At 41.6% G+C, this 20732-nt stretch overlaps 1 protein-coding gene across 1 annotated transcript in view; it reads right to left on the bottom strand.

Moving 5' to 3' along the window:
- Positions 1-20732, bottom strand: part of ifih1 (interferon induced with helicase C domain 1) — a 128884-nt gene that overhangs the window by 23466 nt on the left and 84686 nt on the right. The window contains exons 4-9 of the mRNA XM_078228245.1: positions 16504-16733; positions 13729-13939; positions 5710-5915; positions 5174-5290; positions 4533-4656; positions 2209-2430 (exon numbers count right to left, since the gene is read on the bottom strand). Coding sequence (XP_078084371.1) covers positions 2209-2430; positions 4533-4656; positions 5174-5290; positions 5710-5915; positions 13729-13939; positions 16504-16733 — 1110 coding nt within the window. The remainder of the gene's footprint in view (positions 1-2208; positions 2431-4532; positions 4657-5173; positions 5291-5709; positions 5916-13728; positions 13940-16503; positions 16734-20732) is intronic.

Here is a 20732-nt window from a genome sequence, read left to right as displayed (position 1 = left end):
ATACAGACTCGATGAGCCGAATGGCCTCCTTCTGTACTGTTGGGATTCTGTGATGACAATTCTGTTTTCACATCAACCAGACTAGTGGCTTGAACATAAGAACCAAGACCAGGACTAGACCATACAGCCCTGCGAGCCTGCTCGGTCATTCAATAAAATCATGGCTGATCTTCTTCCCGAAATCTACTTTTCCACCCTCTCCCCATATTTGATTCCCTTACAGATCAAGTATCTATTCCAGCCTTGAATATACTTAATGATGGAGCCTCTGGGGTAAAGAATCCTCAGAGGTAGAGAATTCCAAAGATTTGCAATCCTCTGAGTGAAGAAATTTCTCCTCATCTCTGTCTTAAATGGTTGACCCCCTTATCCTGAGGGTATGCCCCACTGTAGTAGATTCCCTAGCAAGAGCAACCAATGTTTTCTCAATGTTTCCCCTGTCAAGCCTCTTCAGAATCTTGTATGGTTCAATTAGGTCACCTTTCTGTGAACCTTGTATGAAACTAACAAGTAGTTGGATGTTTTACAGTTTTAAATCATTAAGTGCAAACAACGTCACATCATTCAATAAATCTATTTTGTAGATCTTGGGGACATTTTAGCTTGGTAAAAAAGGGAAAAGCAGGAGTGGGTCAATTGCCTATTGTATTTGCAGATGCCCAGAAGGTTTGCCTGGACCTAAATAGGAAACATAGGAGCAGTTATAGACCATTCATCTCCACAAATTGGTTTTATCATTCAATTTGATTATTGACTTCAATGGAAACCATAATCAGAAGAGATGTCAATGGATCCCCCATGTCCTGTTTTATCTCTACACTGTTTACCCATATCACTACTATTTTTTTTTTCTCTTTAGGTAATTATCCAATTCTCTTTTGAAAGCCATGATTAAATCTCCCTCCATCACATCCTCAGGCAATGCATTCCAGATCCCAACCATTCACTGCATAAAGACATTTTTCCTCATTTCACTTTCTGCTGTTTTGCCATTCACCTCAAACTGGTGTCCTCTGGTTCTTGACACTTCTGCCAAGTGAATTGTTTCATTTCATTTACTCTGTCCACACTGCTCGTGACTTTGAGCACCTGTATCAATTCTCCTCTCAATCATCTATATCCTCTTAAAGTGCATCACTATCCTCGTCACATTTCACAATAATTCCAAGTTTTGCGTCATCTGCATATTGAAAATGTCTCCAATATTTCCACTAAAATCTATTCTTACAGCTGAGGAGAGTAGTACACTGGAGCACAAAAGCTTAACTTCAGAGTGGCAGAGTGATTGGTCTTTGAGTTTTGAGCATCTCTGGACTGGTTTTCTGAGGTTATTTGACTGGGTAGGCAGAGTTGAGAGCCGCCTGGCTACTTGTTTTGGAGGGGTGTCTCCTTGGTATGGGGGTCCCCGATGTGTAGAATCATATAATCCCCATCGAATTATAGAATCACTACAGTTCAGAAGAAGGCCAATCGGCCCATCGTGTCTGCACCGACTCTCCAACAGAGCATCTTACCAAGGCCCTATCCCCGTAACCTCATATATTTACCCTGCTAATCCCCCTAACATATATATCCTGGGCCGCTATGAGGCAATTTAGCATGGCCAATCAATCTAACCTGCACATCTTTGGACTGAGGGTGGAGAGGGGGAGCTGCATTTAGGGGTATCCCCTGTCTCAATGGTGCCTTCCACTGTGCCTTGTCCTGAGACTTTCTGTGTGCATCATAGTGCCATGTTTTTGTGGCCTTATCTTGTTGTCCTGATTCCCCACTCTCTTTTTCTGTTGCTCTTTTGATATCAGTACAGGAGGAGGCACTGACCACAGCAGCAGGGATTATGAAGTTTGATTCTTTGAATTATTTAAATTGATCTTTGCTGGTCTTCTCCATATATATTTGTGAAATGATGATCGTTCTGTATTATGCTAAATTCTGGGAATTTGTTGCGTATCATACTGAATATAAAGTAGAAAATTCTCAGTGAAAACATTATTTAAGAACCAATTAAATCCCAAGGGATTAAAGGGACAATGACACCAATATATAAAATTAGGTAAGGAATAAAAAGACAGCGGTTATATATAAAGTAAAGCTGTTCAAAAGGTATTCATTTTGAAAACCTGAACATGACCCACAGGTATAGTTACTTATTCATACATGAAGCTTTGCTACCTTGCAAATGTATACTGCAATGTAGAAATATATTACCATTAAATAGGGTAATAAGAAATTTATCAGTATCATCCAGTTTTGACTTTGGTATTTCCTCCTCATCATCTTTGGTCTTCTTCCTTTTCTCATCTTTATAGAAGTCGTTTAGATAATTGTATGCATCAATCATCCGTATGGTATCATTAATCATCAGGGCATCATTGTATTTTCTTAAATGCTCTGCGCAGACACGCAGTTTACGATTCTCTTCTTTTGCTCCTGTGGAGGAGAAAGTCAGATCATTTATCTGTATCTGTATAGTATAGTGCAGTTTAGCAACTCATCTAATTCTGAAACAATAGCCATCCAATGAATTTCCCCATTCTATACTGTACAAAGCATTAGCTGAAAAAGGCCCATAATTTGATATTTGATTAGACAACATAACATGAAAACTGCCCCTAACTTTTCAGAATAAAGCAGAAAATGCTTTTATTTTTTGTAACTCTCATACATCTATTGTAAACGAGGGCCAATTTTAAGGGTCCCAGACTGGAATAAACTGGGTCACGGTGACCTAAAATGGAAATGGGTTCCATATTGAGCCACTTAAGATAGTGTTCGGGCCGCTGTGAACATGGGTATGGTTCTAAGGTGGTTAGCTGCAGCATCCACTGTTTTGGGGGGAAGGCTACATATCATTGGAATTGGGGTCATGGGACATGCAAACAACGCTGACTAATTTTTGAGGTAGACTGACATTTTCAGGACTGAAAGTGATGGCCTGAGGACCATTCATGAGTGTGCACGATATACAGTGTGAAATGATTTGATCAGATTATCCTGAATTAGGGTGCCTTTGATGCGCCCTAATTCAGCATCAAGCATGCATGGTGAGCAAATGGCTCAGGCCCCATTTACAAGATTGCTGATAATGTTAATCTTACAATGCGTGGAACTGCAAGAACTCCAACATGTGTATCGACCAGGTAGGCTTAAGGTAGAGAATCCCCAGCAGATTTCTCAACTCGTATGTTAAGGAAAGGGAGTTCATTTGGCTGCTTCATTTCAAAGATGAAATTGAACGTAGGATGGGGTCAATTAAAACATGTAAGGAAATTATTAAATGCAGCTGCATATTTAAATATGAGTCGTAATATCCACATTTCAGAAATATACAAAGGGTAGGAGATTAGGTGTTCTTATATTGAAGCCATGTTTTCATGGAACCCAACAAAGATGTTTGTGAGAGCTGGGCCCGGAGGGGATCCCACGGCAATACCATCTATTTGGGCATACAAGGGGTCATTAAAGCTGAACACAACTGCGGGAATTGCCAAGGTCATTAGTTTAATAAAAACCGATTCACGTAGTGATTCACAATAGATTGCCATGATAGAGTGCAGTAACGCATCTATGGCTTCCTTAAATGAAACATTGTGTATTGGTTAGCAATGTTGAATGAGCACATGGACAGAGCATTGTTATTGAAAGCTTCAATAGAAATGTCTCTTTTTCAGTAAGTGTTGTCTTTAAAAATTAAAGCCTGCCTGTAATGTGGCACATCAGAGAAGTAGGAAAGTGCAACTGTCAGCTAGTTAGACTGGATAACTCATGTATTCATTGGAAAATTGGCAATTTCAACCGAAGAAGCCACAGAGGCTGGCCCCGTGCAGCTGCATTCAAGTCTTCCCAATTCTAGGAAAAAGTTAAGGAATTGGCATTCAGCCGCTGATGCATTTCAGATGCTTCAGGACCAATGCCTATTACAAGCATGGATCCTGGGCGCTTATATTTCCTTACATTTCAGCCTTCATCAGTTGAGCAGTCAGTACACAGAATATGTGCTTGAATATGACTTGGCATATTTCTAACCCAAAAGATCCAGCAGTACGTATCGTTTACATTTTCCTTTGCGTATTCTAATTTTGGATAACTCTCTCTAATTGTAGTTAATTGTTTTATTGCAATTGTAAATATAGGCTGGGATTTTCTGGCCCCTGTTATGGCAGGACCCGCCGTGGGAGGCTTGGTATCCCAGCCAAAAATCCATCCAAATTTGAGAGAACTGGACGATCACAGTGGCGGGCATGGCTGGAAAATCCCACCCATAATCTAAAATGACACCTTAAACCATTAATAACTAATCCACGCAAAACCACATCACGCAAAAGCTGCCAAGAAGGGTATGGATATACAGAAAAATATTAACTAAGATGCTTAAAAGGAGAATTTGATACTTACCTGTGATGCAAGGATATTAAAGGGGAATGGAAGAAGAGTAAAAGACTGGGATTAAAAGGGCTCAACGGCTACATGTCTAACAAAATAGATTGAATGGATCACTAAAGTCCCTACAAACACGCCATGTGCCATCTAACCTGCTTTCTCTTTTTGTACAATCCATTGCTCATAAGACTGCGTGCCAAAATCTGATGCAGGGCTTCGTCCAAGGTATGTGTGAATTTTTATCATCATGTCTTTGATTTGCCCTCCAAAAGGATCCTTAAAATCAAACAGAAAGTGAAAAAGGGTTCAAAACACGCAATTCGGGATATTTGAACATCACATCTGAAACATGTTTTGGCAGTGTGCCTGCACCTGACAATAACATTTTCTGGCTTTATAGAGTGGAAAAAGGTTATCGGACAGCTGACTTATTTCCTGTAGATTAGAATGGTTTGCATGCCTTTATTCTACAGATGTTGAAATTTTAGCACAAAAGTGCTGGTATTGCTCAGCAGGTCAGACAGCGTCCATGGAGAAATGAAAAAGTTAGGTTCACATTTTAGGTCCACAAGCCATTTCAAAGTTGTTGCACCAGGTGTTACATCTAAAAAACAAGCTAAACTCCAGCTGTTGATAGCCTCATGGTGTCGGAGAGGAATTTCCCAGGTTCTTCATCACACACTACCACCCCCACTCAATTCAAATTTGTCTAGATCAATGTTAAAGCAAAACATTTTTTTTGTCCTTGAAATGGAAGTTCTTTAAGTGGACTCCCAGAAGTAGATATTTGTACCTCCAGTCTTTCTTCTGCAATCTCCATCCTTTTGACAGGGTCTTTCACTTGATCTTTCAGTTGTACGTGATACTCCTTAACAGTCATTATTTTGTAAGCATCAAGATTTGCACAAATCTACAAAATCAAAAATGAACAAACATTTGTTAGATTCATACAGAAAAGTTAATTGGTAACATTGAGTGATATACCTAGCTATCCTGAAGCACCAGCCACCAATTAACCTACCTGTAACTAATCTGTGTTCCTCTGTTGTTACCTAAATCAATACTTGGCTCAGTGTAGCATTCCCACCTAAGAATCAAAAGGTTGTACATTCGGGGTGCACAAAAGGCACATAACCTAAACTGGTACATCAGGGCTATAATGAGGAAAGGGGCATTGTCGGAAGTGTTATCTTTCAGAAGACCCGTGAAAACTGAAACCTCTTCACCATCAAGAATTACTCCTCATTGCTGATGATGGACAAAGCATAGACTGGAGCTAATTGTCATTCATACAGGAGTTAAAGCAGCAGAACAAATTCCAAATCTTACTTGTAAAATGTGCGATTCTGCATTCTTTCTATTCTTTGCGCCACCCACGCCAGGTGATGCTGTCAATCCCAGGATCTGTGGAAGTGGCACTGTTGCATTCCCTTTTTTGTTGTTCAGCTTTTGCTCAATGTACCTGGTCATTATGCTCTTGTACACTCCTTCTTTCTGGGTGTGGTGACATTCATCAATAATTATCAGTGAGAAATCTAGTAAGAACAAAGTATTGATATTGATATTATAAAAAGTCACGACTTTAGTATCTACAAGACCACAATACTAACAATACTTCAAACCCATTTATTGTTTGCAACATGCAATATTTTTTGTAAACGCAATGGGTAGGTGTTTTTCTTTATTGCCCTGTGCGGTACTGCAGAGGGACAGATTGCCAGTCCACTTTAAAACCTGGCCAATTTTCAGTCTACAACCCACATCTCCAAATTACTGTTCAGATGGTGAAAGTGTAAACTTATCTCAATGGTGCCTGGTGTGCTTGGGATAGCACTGTCAGAATAACAGATTGATAAAGGTGGCACATGTAGAATAAAGGGTTAATGGTGTTAATTAGACAATGACGTTACTGATCATAGAGGCATGACATTAGGGTCCAATGACCAGGAGGCTCCAATGGAGTGAGACACAGAACAGTCTGTGTCCAGAGAACAATGTGTAAATTAATAGTTTAAAAAAAACTTAAGTATCTCCAAGTCACTTCTAGAGTAAGTGAAGCCTCATCAAAATTCATGCCCTGTGTTCTTTGGAGTAGTTTGCATTGGGAATATTATGTTGGATATTAAAATTTATTAATCTTGTTCAGGAGCTTTGCATACACGAAGCACATTTTAGGAATTTGAGTTTGGAGACAACCGTGCACCTGTTCATCAGATTGAATGGATAAAAAATCCCACTGGGTTTGTTGATAACCTTGCCTGGAATTCAGGGTGCAAAGGAACACAAATTTACAACATCGACCCCGATAGTTGAATGCGGAGTTCACATTGTCAACATAATTTGATGGCTGGGAATGAGTAATAAACATCAGGGTACACCATTTATTGTATGGTTTATTCTAATAACAAATCTTTACAGTCAATTTCTGCACAACAAGATCCTACCAACAGCGATTAGGCAAGCGGCCAGATAATCTGTTTTTGATGGTTGGGGTTGGGAGTTAAATGTTGGCTAGGACATTGGAAGAAATTGCCTGTTCTTCTTCAAGTAGTACCATGACTATTTGTATCCAAGAGAGTAGACAGCGCCTCTGACAGGGAAGCACTCCCTCATACTGTACTGAAGAGGCAACCTAGATTACGTTTTCAGGTTTCGACAGTTGAGCTTGAAACTTTGCCCTTCTGACTCAGCTACAACATCGCTATCACTGAGACAAGGCTGACACAACATCTAAATGATTAATGAAGCTGCAATTTAGATAAATATTTGGGCTGTATCCATAAACTTTCTGTGCTTCTTCATATCATCTGCATCCTTTGACAATATGCTCTCATAACTTGCAATCAGATTGAATCTGCCTGCCTAAAATCCTTTTGCAATTAGGAAGGATAATGATTGGGAATTGAGACAGCAGCATGGATTTTAATCAATGTTAAAATAAAGTGGATGCTAGAAAAGCATTTTACATAGTTACTGGGGATTTTTTTTTGCATTGTAACAGCTGAATTTACAGACACTACAACAAATCAATGTAACAATTTTCAAACCAATATGAAACAAGGGTCACATGAAGCATCTGGACCTGGCAGGTGAGAACCATTAAATCCTGTAGAATTTGGCCAGTTGTACTTTGGCAGTGTTTAAGGATCCCTAAGTGTTGCAAACACTAGTTTAAAATTCAAGCATTTTATCTACTTCCTGATGTATCCGTTAATTTACTGTTGCCTGAATCACTTTCCTACCCATCTTGTTATTTGAAAGCAGGGTCTTTGATAAATTACATGTCCAAAGCTACAAAATAGACCAACAATCCAAATTCACAGCCAGTATTGCAGTGTTCACCTTTGGGACAGAACATTTGTTTTCATCTATACTGTATCTCCTGACACTGATCAATCAGGTGCCAGGAAGAGTCGCACATGCGCGCTTAGCCTACACGAAGGTCACTGGCGCATCTGCTGTTCCTCCCATCACGATGTTGATTCCAGACCAATCTAAACCTCTAACTTTAACCATGCAAATTGGAATGTCAACTATAGATTTTAAGCAATTTTTTTTCTCCTGATTTATCAGGTATTCTGGTTGCAAATCATTTCTACCCCGTCATGACAGCGCAACTAAATAGTTGGATGGGATTTTATGGCTTCGCTCATCCTGAAACTGTAAAATCCCACCCAAGGGCAACACTCTTTTCCATGGTCCTCCCCTTGCCTGCTCCAATTCCTATGGTGGGCAGGACGGTAAAATTCCGGCCCTTATCTCTGAAATTTACTCAGCAGTTCAAAACATGCCATTTTAATCGCAAGATCTGGATTTGATAATGAGAATGAAAAAGTACCAATTGCTTTCACTACTTCCTGAGCACTGAACTGGGACATATAGATATCCAAATGGCAAATCTTTATAAAGTCACTGAACAAGTTGGAAAGGGTGACATGCAGGGAGTTCCTACAAAGCTCGTCTAACTCAGTTGCTAGATAAAAAATATTTTATTCAAAATATGCTTTTTAATTGATTTTTACTAACAGATTCTCAATTGAAAGTCTGAGGCTAAGCTGAGATCCTTCTTTGCCAGTAATGGCTCCAAGATCAAACCTGATTTGTTCTAAAGCCATGCGGCACTCCTCATCACAACCCCTTTCCGCCTAGGCACGGTGCTCATATATGCCACTTGTTATAGACCTTTGACCCATCAGGTGTCTGGCTCACAATGTCCTCTCTGTGCCCTTGCAGGGGAAGACAGCCTATAATGAAAGAGAGGGAGAAGATGGGCGGGGGGATGCCCGAGTTAAGACTCCTCACCCACTATGAAGAAAGGGTTATGGAGATCGCAGTGGAGGGCCAGGACTGAGCTGCCACTTACAGTCAGAGAAGTAAGGATCCACTTCACCTTCATCCAGAGAACCCATTTCAATTGAGTTATTTATTGCCCAGACACTTGTCCTTCCCATTCACTGAACCCATGACCCTTATCTCATAGGATGAAGCTGAGCCACCAAGAGGAACAGTACCCCCGCAACCCTCCACAGCAACTCGGAGGGGATCTCCAAGGAAGACACTAAAAAGGCGTCACATCTCTCACATGCACCATCCACCAGCACAGAGACACATACCTTGCTGGGAGATATTGCAGACAGGCTTCTGGGTCCGTATCTGGTGAGCACCACACTACTGTTGATGTACATCAAGTGCAGACAGGAATCAGGCACCCAGAGGTCTGCTGGATCCCAGGACACACTGGCCTGCCAGCCAGATGCCGTGCAGCTGGAAATGGTTCTCCCTGAGCTGCTGGAGATGCAAAGGTAGAGCTGGGAAATCCAGGAGGGGTTGTTAGCGACGTTCCTGAAAGGCTGATTGGAGGAGTCCCAAAATCAACAGTCACAGGAGATGTTGCTGGTGTTGCATGGCACCCAAGCCAAGACTGCATGGGTGGTGACCACAGTGGAAAGCCGGGGTAAGATGTCCAAGCCATGAGTGGTAGAATTCAAGGCATGGAGTAGTGTCTGAGGACCATGACTAATGACCTCCAGAGCATGGCCCAGTCACAGAGGAGCATGGTCCAGACACAGAGGGCCATTGGTGAGGGGCTCCAGAGCTTGGTCCAAACACAGAGGACCATGTGATTCACGTTGCCACTGAGATGGAGAAGATTTCAAAGATATCCCTGAAAATTCAGACACAGGCAGTCTGCCAAGAGTCTGGGAGAGAGAGCTAGAGGCCGAGAGGCTACAGGGATGCTGGTGGGAGCTCTTATTTGGATTGAAAAGTCCATATTGGTGAGGATTTGAAACAAGGCTGGAAAATTCTCCCAGCTTGCACCAGAGAGAGAACCTCTGGGAAAGTCCTCACCATCATAGAGTCATAGAGTCATAGAGGTTTACAGCATGGAAACAGGCCCTTCGGCCCAACTTGTCCATGCTGCCTTTTTTTAAAAAACCCCTAAACTAATCCCAATTGCCCGCATTTGGTCCATATCCATCTATACCCATTGTACCCATGTAACTATCGAAATGCTTTTTAAAAGATAAAATTGTACCCGCCTCTACTACTACCTCTGGCAGCTTGTTCCAGACACTCACCACCCTCTGTGTGAAAAAATTGCCCCTCTGGACACTTTTGTATCTCTCCCCTCTCACGTTAAACCTATGCCCTCTAGTTTTAGACTCCCCTACCTTTGGGAAAAGATATTGACTTGTCTGTGCCCCTCATTATTTTATAGACCTCTATAAGATCACCCCTCAGCCTCCTACTCTCCAGAGAAAAAAGTCTCAGTCTATTCAGCCTCTCCTTATAACTCAATCCATCAAGTCCCGGTACCATCCTAGTAAATCTTTTCTGCACTCTTTCTAGTTTAATAATATCCTTTCTATAATAGGGTGACCAGAATTGCACACAGTATTCCAAGTGTGGCCTTACCAATGTCTTGTACAACTTCAACAAGACGTCCCAACTCCTGTATTCAATGTTCTGACCGATGAAACCAAGCATGCCGAATGCCTTCTTCACCACTCTGTTCACCAGTGACTCCACTTTCAAGGAGCTATGAACATGTACCCCTAGATCTCTTTGTTCTGTAACTCTCCCCAATGTCCTACCATTAACTGAGTAAGTCCTGCCCTGGTTCAATCTACCAAAATGCATTACCTCGCATTTGTCTAAATTAAACTCCATCTGCCATTCGTCAGCCCACTGGCCCAATTGATCAAGATCCCACTGCAATTGGAGATAAGCTTCCTCATTGTCCACCATGCCACCAATCTTGGTGCCATCTGCAAACTTACTAACCATGCCCCCTATATTCTCATCCAAATCATTAATATAAATGACAAATAACAGTGGGCCCAGCACCGATCCCTGAGGCACGCCGCTGGTCACAGGCCTCCAGTTTGAAAAACAACTCTCTACAACCACCTTCTGGCTTCTGTCAAGAAAACAATTTTGTATCCGTTTAGATACCTCACCCTGGATCCCGTGAGATTTAACTTTATGCAACAACCTACCATACGGTACCTTGTCAAAGGCCTTGCTAAAGTCCAGGTAGACAACATCAACTGCACTGCCCTCATCTACCTTCTTGGTTACCCCTTCAAAAAACTTAGTTCTGAAAGTCAAATAGTCAGTTCTGGGGTTGGAAAGAATTGAAGCAAACTCTTAGGAGCTAAGAATCACTTTGGATTGGGCCCAGGAAAATCAAGTGACTACTTAGAGAACACTATAAAGTATACCAATAAAAAAGAAAAGTCCTGTCCTGTAGTTTGATGTATGTGTTGCCTACAAAAATAGGATTTAGTCATTGGTGCTTTTAGTCAACGTGTTATAGTAAAAGTCAGAAAACATAAAATCTTGTGAAGTCATCCTTTTAGTTACTAACTGGAAATTTCAATTTATTTTTAAAAGTCACTGGTCTTTTCAGAGACTGTAACAATTATCAACACTAGCTAATTTCTTTGTGCATTAAAGAAAAATACAAATTATTTCATCCAGAAAGAGTTTAAATGGTATGCATGCCCATTAATCTAATAAGAACAAACAAATAGTTAACTGTAAAAACAAATGATTAAAATGATTCATTCTATAAGTGCAGGCATTTATGAGAAAAGACTACATCTGGCCTTAGTTATAACAGTTGATGCAGTGATCCATTTGTGTTCAGTGAGAGATAACAGGTGGGATTTTACGGCCTTGCTCGAATGAGTGCCAGGTTATTGAGTGTCTTTAAGACAGAGATAGATAGGTTCTTGATTAATAAGGGGATCAGGGATTATGGGGAAAAGGCAGGAGAATGGGGATGAGAAAAATATCAGCCATGATTGAATGGCGAAGCAGACCCGATGGGCCGAGTGGCCTAATTCTGCTCCTGTATCTTATGGTCTTCTGAGGCCAGAAATTGCTGACCGAGGTCAATGGACATTTCCATTGTCCACCCCTCGCCCGCTCCGATTCCGTGGCGGGCAAGGCGGTAGAATTCTGGCAAACATCCTAGAGTGCAATAAGTTGTGAAGGAACACAGGAGTCGCTTTATCAAAATGTTGTAATCTCCTGAAAAACATTTGCCATTGCAGTGGCAAGCAATGCTGGGCTAAAAGCTAAAAACAGAGAAGCGACTGTAGACAAACATATAATAATTAAAATATTTGCCTTGAAATACCTGAATATGAGACTGAGAATGTATCCAATTCTGACTGGGAGAGTGGAATATGGACTGTAACCCAGTTTAGCTGGAGTTCTGCCTCAGGACCTTCATATTCTATTTGATGGGATGGGGGGAGAGCGATGGTTTGTGGGTGAAGGAAGAATTCTGGACAGAGCTTACATCATATCCCTAAACATGTTGGTGGTGGGTGAGATGTTGGGAGGGCTGTGGTGAGCAAGGCAGGATGTGCTTGTCAGCTTCATCAGGGAATTCCTTCCTATTCACCACTGAAAGACCTCAGCCAGGCACACGCTAGCTGTGAGTAAGCTTCAGTCCCCTTGAGGTCTGCTGAAGGCCTGAACCTTGAGAGATAATCTAATTAATTCCAGTAGGGGGATAATTTACCTTCTTTGGTTGCAGACTGGGTCCAATAGAAGGCGAAAACTTGGAGAAAAAAAATCTTCAACCCCACTGGTCATCAGGGAAATTTCACTCAGAGCAGCAAGGCAGAACCTTGCATTACACAAGCGGATTGGATGGGGTCATGCCAAGCTGGCACCACTAATATACCCTTGCAGGTGCCAGGGGCCTATTCAATGTATAGAAATTAATTTGTCCCCAAGTTGTGGGACCGGACCAGTTGGGGTTAAATAGAGGTATACACAATAACATTTACTGCAGCAGAATGCGTCCTCAGAAATTTTGGGCCCCACTTTTTGTTCAGAAGTTCACAAAGGCTGGAATTTTTTGGCCGTTCATGCCAGTCCTTGTCCCAGTGACGGCGCACCTCTGTCATGGGTGGCATGGGGTAAAATCCCATTGAGAGTGGCGGGACCAGAAGATCCCACTGCCTCCCATTGCTGAGAAACACGTGGCTGGAAGGCCAGAGAATCCCGCCAACATCACTGATGCTTGGATTGATCTTCCTCCCCCAGTTGACACTGACAAAAAAAAATGAGGTAACGTATGTTTCACAAATGGTGCACTGATCATGTAAATGGTGTTCCTTCTCATGAGGTAAACTTGTTGTCTTCCCCCCCCCCGCCAATAAAATGAATTGTCCATCCCTTATTTTTAACTTTTGACTTCTTTGGGGTGGTGGAAGAGATTTTTGAAAACAAGCAGTTGAATCAGTGCAGCATCTGGACAGCAAATAATGAACTTGCAAAGCTACCCAGTAACTGAAACCAAATGAAAGAAGAAACTGGTCAGAATTCTTTTATATGCAACAGGAGAAGTGAAACCAAATCCTGTAGGAGGGAAAACATATTTAAATGTGAATAAACATTTCGCTATAAGATTTACCATTGTTCCTCAAAATAATCCTAGAATCAACCTCTTTCGTAGGAAGAAACTAGGGAAATGAACATTTTACAGTCAATTCTTTTAGTCCTTATAATTACATTCATCCAGTGAAAGGATATTTTAGAATTAAGTTATTCAAAATGTGTCTCATTCCAAATTTGTTTTATTTTCCTTGGAATTAACATAAAAAAGGAATGTATGTGACATGCAAAAATCTCTCTTTTAATCATCATTTGCTCAGATGAATTATTCTTCAATGAAATATAAAGATGCTCATTTATTTATGACCTGTTCAGTGTATTAACTGTGGAGATTATTATCAAATTGTATACAGATCCATAGCAAGTGTGAGTGATTGAAGTATTCAAATAATTAGCATTTACAAAGTGTATGAAAGATGAAAAGGTTACCTGATATTTTGAGATTATCAACATCACCATTGTTTAGTTCAGCCAGCTGATTCTCCAGGATCTGAGCTGTACAGATAATAATGTCGTTCTCCCGCACCACTTGAGGGAAAGAGATCTTCAGCTGTGTATCACCGCTTATTTTGCTGACACTATACTTATCTTTCAGGTACGGATTGAACTCCTTACGGAAATGCTGGTCAACCAAAGGCACCTGGCATACAGATGGATAAAAGACAATCATTTTTAAAAATAATTTTGCTGACCTGATTGAATCAGAATAGGAATCTAGGCCGGACTTTTCTGGCTATTCATCCCCCGCCGCCACTGCACGTGAGGACAGAGAATTAGACGCTCAGCCAACTCTCCATTCATTACACCGGGGCCAGAGAATCCCGCCGGCGTCAACGGCCGGAGAATTTCCGGTCCTGATGTTGTCTGGTACTTATCCCACAATGCAACAGTGGCTATACTTCCAAACTATTGAATTGCCTGTAAAGTGCTCAGGGGCATCCTGAGGTTGTGAAAGGATCTATGTAAATGCAAGCTTTTATTTCCTTTTTTCTTTTAAATCAATTTTTACTTCATCTTATTTCAACAGGTTTTCATGACATTTCATGACAGCTTTAACAATGTTATTGTCATTTACTGATGTAAAAAACCCACAACATTGTGATTTCTATACGTTTGCCATCTTATTCTAGAGTAACGTTTATTCACGATATCTATAAACTAGAAGATTGTGAATGTCATTGGCCATGATGAGCAATGAGAAACATTCATTTACTAAGCCTCATTCTTTCTGATCAGAGTCGAACAGAATCAGAAACTGAACCTTCGGTGCCTTGGTCTTGGATTGCTTTCCTTTCTTCTTTCTCTCTCAACAGGGTTTCTCTTTCTCTTATTGGGCTGGATAACATGAATAACAGGGCGGGGGGGTGTGGTGTGGAGGTGGAGGGTGCACAGACAACATGCACACTACCACCCCCCACCTCAAAAAATATATTGGAACAAAGCGGACACACTCCACCCCGATCCGCTGCCATAAAATACTGAGGGGCTGATTAACGAGGGCCAAGTGGGACTTCCGTCCTTCATGGGGGCACAGGTCCTGACCTCAGGAGCTGCTTGCCAATCCAATTGGCCAGCATCTCCCATCAGTCGTGGCAGCCGGTGGCCGCTGCCAACACTGCTGGTGAAGAAAAGATCCCAAGGTCTTGCATCCAAGAGCAGATAAGTCTAGGTCTTGGGATGGGAGGGTTTGAGTAAGTTAGGAAGAGGGGCAGTTGGTGGGGAGGGGGGGTGTTAAGGGAGGGAATGGGTAGGAAAGAAGGGGGGTGATGGTTCAACCTAAGAGGCGCCACCCCGCGATTAGCAAATGGTAGCCCCCAAAGAGCGACCCCGCCCCCCCCACCTCACTTTCCTACCCACACATTAAACACTGAAGTTTAAAAATCTGGCTTCCTGTTCCTGCCTTGCTGCCAAAGTCAAACGTTTAATGGTGCGAGCAGTGTATTATCAGGGTCAATTGGCTTGATCACAAGCCTAGTTGGCTCTTAATTGCTTATTTAAATTTGGTGGGCCGGCTGTGTCCACCTGCTGTATTGTGGGATTGTTCAGAGATGAGCAGGAAGGTGGTGGGATGGGCGCCTACCGTATTTTCTATCGCTCCCCAGGGACATGTAAATGCAGCCCACTGTCTAACAGGATCCTCTTATTCTGATCACTACTCCAATAGATCTTCATCTTTCTACCCTTCTAAATCTGGTGTTCCGGGCAGTCTTTTCTCGCCATTCCCCCTTCAATAACATTTTTTTCCCCTTGATCTCTCTACCCACTTCCACTAAAAGGATCTTTGTTCCCTCCCCGCCCCGATAACAGTATCTGTTTCTCTCTCTCCTGTCAACTATCAGGCACCGAAGCTATTGAAAGAGGTTAATACATCAGGACTTTGTTTATCAGAGACAGACTCATTTTCGTGCATGTGTCACAGTCATATGAAGAATCCGTGCATACATATTTTGTTTATTTATACTAAATCAATCCATCAAATCTCTAATTAGTCAGGTACTTTGACAATTAGACAGTGTGCACTTGGAAGTTAGGATGCCTTGTGAGGGTGTACATGCATGGTCAAACAGGCTACAAGTCGCTGCTCTGATCTTGGTGCCTGTGTTTCATATTCTGTGCAGTATACCTATAAAGAGGAGCTGGTCTCACACCATTTCAGTTTTGCACTGTTGCAAATAATTCCCAATGATAAAATGAGTTTATGGAATCATCTCGCCCTCCCTGACTTAAAAAAATTACATCAGCAGTTCGATCAGGCTCGTCCAGAGATTTGCTTTCCTCATCCGGTGCAATATAACCAGCCACTGTCTCTCTACATAGTTCCAAAATGGTGTGTAGAATATACACGGGCATGGTGGCACAGTGGTTAGCACTGCTGCCTCACAGCGCCAGGGACCCATGTTTGACTCCCAGCTTGGATCACTGTCTGTGTGGAGTCTGCACGTTCTCCCCGTGTCTGTGTGGGTTTCCTTTGGGTGCTCCGTTTTCCTCCCACACTCCAAAATGCTGGTTAGGTGCATTGGCCATGCTAAATTCTCCCTCAGTGTACCCGAACAGGCGCCGGAGTGTGGCGACGCGGAGATTTTCACTGTAACTTCATTGCAGTGTAAGCCGACTTGTGACACTATTAACAAAATTTTAAAAAAATAACACTAGCAGTAATATAACTGAACTTGTCACCCAGGACAAGAGGTAAAAATGAATTACCTTGTTAACAAGCACTATAACCTTCCCCATTTTGCTTTGCAACTTCATTTTGTCCAGATGATATCTCGTAATGTAGACAGCCACCCTGGTCTTTCCACTTCCGGTGGGTAGGCAGATAATGAGGTTTTTACCCTCCAAAGCTGGAGCTGCAACTTCCTGCTGATAGTCTCGCAGCGTGATCTCAGGAACAGGTGATCGTCTGCCTTTCTGCTTGTTCTCCTCATCCGAATCTGGAACATAGCAAATTCAAGATGATAGAACGGGGAGTAAGGCTGATATATAATGTATAAAAATGCTTGATCTGTTCTGTACTTGCAACAGCTAAAGGCTGACAATGGTTAAATGTTCAGTAAAAGGCTGTTTAAAATCAAACAATATTGCCATCAGTTGGCGACTGTCCTGAAATCATTACAGTATCCCAGTAGGTCAGTACAGAGGGTCAGAAAGGGCAATAGTGGACGTGACTTTGGATTGCGTGGCAACTTATCCAGAATCTCCTAAAACTCAAAAAGAATGCTTGTTTGTCTAGGTGTTCTGCATATTCAGCTTGTTGTACACTTTCCTGGCGTTAGATAGTTCTAAATCTGCTCTTAACCCAAAACTGTACAGCTGCCGGTTCGAACATTAAATCCCTCAAGACACCACCCACTCAGTGCCATCAGAGAGCAGCCTCAGAGCAAGAATGCCCCCTGACCCTGGCATATCTCCATTTGAAGAAAGATTTGACATTTAAAAAAAAAAGAGACAGGCTCATTTTCAAGAAAGCAGTCTGAATAAGATGTGCTCACCCTGAGCTTCCTTCTCCTTCAAGTCCCTTAAGAACATTTATTCTTAAAATGATATAGGTTTTTGTTCTCATTAACAGGCCTATGTATCCAACGTGCAAATTAAGTGGCGGGAAACTACAAAGACTGCAAGAAGCCTGAGGATTTTGCTTTATGATTATTACTTTAGAGGTTTGGGAAAAAATTCTAAAAAGCACTTTGTGTAAATGGCTTTTGAAAATTGATTGTGATATGGCACAGTGCTGCTGTAGCACTTAAGGTGCGGTAATATATGGTGGCACAGGAGAGTTCTAAGTTATATACCCTAAGTTATATCCCTAAGCAGTGTCATTGTAGGGATATAGTAATCAAAGGCATAGCTCTGCATAACCGAGAGGAACATAAAACAACAGAGAAAAGTACATTTGGCCTCTTGCATATTTCTCAGTTTCTGGCTTCAGAGAGGCTTGAAAGCAGCATAAATGCTTACCCTATCAAGTGTGAATGACGCATGACACAGAACAATTAAAAGAAAGGATAATGGAAAGAAAACATCTAAGAAAGAGAGCATCTTCATGCACAAAAATCTGAAAATTATATAAAATTATATAAATCGGCCACTTTCTTGTTATCTGATAATATGATTCAACAAACAAAAACAGCCAGGAAATATGTTTTTGATTATATGTACCCAAAAGGGATACCATCTAACATCAGTGTTAGCCAAGGAAGTTCTGGACTTCTTTCACCTGCACAGAATACTAAGTAACTTACGAAGTTCTAAACAAAATTTAAAGCAAACTAAAGCAGCTTTGTTTAAATAGCTGAGTTACACTGTTTCACGCTTCTTCAATCTTTTCTGACCTTAAATAGAAATAGAGAGAATGTTGTTTTCTCAGTGAAATATTTTGCTTCTTTTTCTATTGCTCATGTCTTGCCAGGGTATAAGCAGAAGCGAGCTCTGCTGTCGGAATTCTACAGATGATGACTTCACTTATTAAGATGTGGCAGAGGATAGGCTGACTCTCATTTACAACTCTTCTCCTCCACCCATCACCCCACGTCTGTCAAATCTTCTGTTAAGCCACCTGATCTCCAATGATAAACAGAACCGAGACAGATAACTGGATGTTTGGGAAATTGTAGGCATAATAATCCCCACAATCAACAAGAGACAGCGGGTAAAAATGGAACCGTGTACAATTGAATGCCTTCAGTTGTCATTGCACATTAAGACCTTAGATCAGGAATCAATTACCCTGACTATATCACCACAAGCAACATGTCAGAAAGGATTTAACTCTCTTCCTCATACACTTACAAAAAGCTTGTTTAATTATTCCATGATCTCAAAACTGATTGAAATGTATAAAACCACGGCTGTGATTTTCCATCCTTGCCACAGCGCGTTTTCCGGCGGCGTGCGCTGCCTGCCACTGAGTTTCCTGGCGGTCAATGAGCCATGGAAAATACCACTGCCTCTGCCACCAGAAAACCTGTTGCCATAGGACAGCTGGAAAATCCGGAGCTATATAGAATCCCTACAGTGCTGAAGGCGGCCATTCAGCCCATCGAGTCTGCACCGACCCTCTGAAAGAGCATCTGACCCAGGTCCACAGAGGCAGATGTCTATCTGCAAAACTAACCCTCCCAATTATGTCTAATTGAGTGGCAAGTCTGCAGGTGACCAATTAGGTGGTAAAATTGCCAAGACGGTCCCATGGCAGGTTAGTGGTGGCACAGGACCTGCTATTTGGCCTGGCATCGGGGTTCTGAAATCCACAGTAAAATTCAGTCTCACATTAGAGGTCAATAATCGCTCACCAGAACTTCTGCTGAAAGATCATCGACCTGAAACTTTATCTTGCTCCATGCGTGTTATCAGAACTGTGAATTATTTCAAACATTTTATGTATTTATATTATTAAAGTCACCATTTACAAATCCACTTGTGACATCTTCTAGGACAGAGTGGATGACCGTGTTTGTACATTTCTGGCAAGTAGAGACATCAGTTTTATGATTTTATGGAGATATAATGTCTGCTTTATGTGCTTGAGCAGAATATAGTCCTTGATCCCTTAAACTTTCCTTCCACTTACTCTGGTTTGGTGTCAGTGGAGAACATAAATGGATCTAATAATATGAGGCAGTCTGTTTAAATACTTCAAAGCAGTGTTTACTTTTGCAGCTGGAATCATTCTGATATGCACTCTTCTACCACTTCTAGGTCGTTGGGTCAATTGTCCATGTGAAAATAGGGACAACCATTGAGGACCTCACAACAAGACCGCACAGCGTTACACTGTATATTTATTCTGGCTTGTACCAGACTGTAACGGAGTAACTAACTGATGGGATAATGTTTAGATTTTTAAAATGTCTGATTCTACAAATAATCTCACTTTTATTGAGTCCCATTGGATTTAAGATTTTTGATGAAGTAAAAGTCATGAGACCTGGCTTAATATAATCTCAGCTAATAATAAAGGAAGATCTGACCAGCAGATAGAACACAATAGCTCTACGTAATAAGCCTCAAACATGTGCTGATTATAATGGTTTCAATATACATTGGTGCTTGTGTTATCTTAATTACTTTACTGAGCAGCTGTAAATTGCTGAATTCTCACCAGATAGTACTCTATAATTGACTTTATCACCAACCTTTGATCACATTAGCATTGTTTACCTTCAATACCATAGCCTACATTTAGGATGCAGTAAAACTAAATGATATTCTTTATATGCTCTCGTGCAAACCCAAAAACAATCTCTCGTTACAGCTGCAACTAAATAAAATGCAAAAACACTCAGCTATGTCACCCTTCACACTGTGAACTTAATTTCATTGCAGTGGCAAGTTCATTCAATGAATGTTTCAGGAAAAAATAACTTCAGACGAGGAAGATCAAGGAGATAATGTTGGTGGGCATTCAGAGGGAAGCTGAGAGTGTGGCAAATGGGTTTAAGTTTAAGGTTATTTATTCATGTCACAAGTAAGCTTACATTAACGCTGCAATGAAGCTACTGTGAAAATCCCCCAGTAGCCACACTCCGGCACCTGCTCAGGTACACTGAGGGAGAATTTAGCATGGCCAATGCACCTAACAATCACACCTTTTGGACTGTGGGAAGAAACCTACGCAGACACAGGGGAAACGTGCAGACTCCACACGGACAGGGGACAAAGTAGAAAGGGTTGAGAGCTTCAAGTTTTTAGGTGTCCAGATCACCAACAACCTTGTCCTGGTCCCCCCCTCTCCGCCGACACTATAATTAAGAAAGCCCACCAATGCCTCTACTTTCTCAGAAGACTAAGGAAATTTGGCATGTCAGCTACGACTCGCACCAACTTTTACAGATGCACCATAGAAAGCATTCTTTCTGGTTGTATCACAGCTTGGTATGGCTCCTGTTCTGCCCAAGACTGCAAGAAACTACAAAAGGTTGTGAATATAGACT

Source organism: Mustelus asterias, chromosome 14, assembly GCF_964213995.1.
Source record: "Mustelus asterias chromosome 14, sMusAst1.hap1.1, whole genome shotgun sequence".
Classification (NCBI taxonomy): domain Eukaryota; kingdom Metazoa; phylum Chordata; class Chondrichthyes; order Carcharhiniformes; family Triakidae; genus Mustelus; species Mustelus asterias.
Note: the sequence above shows the minus strand (reverse complement) of the source record. Positions and strands in the feature narration are given on the sequence as shown.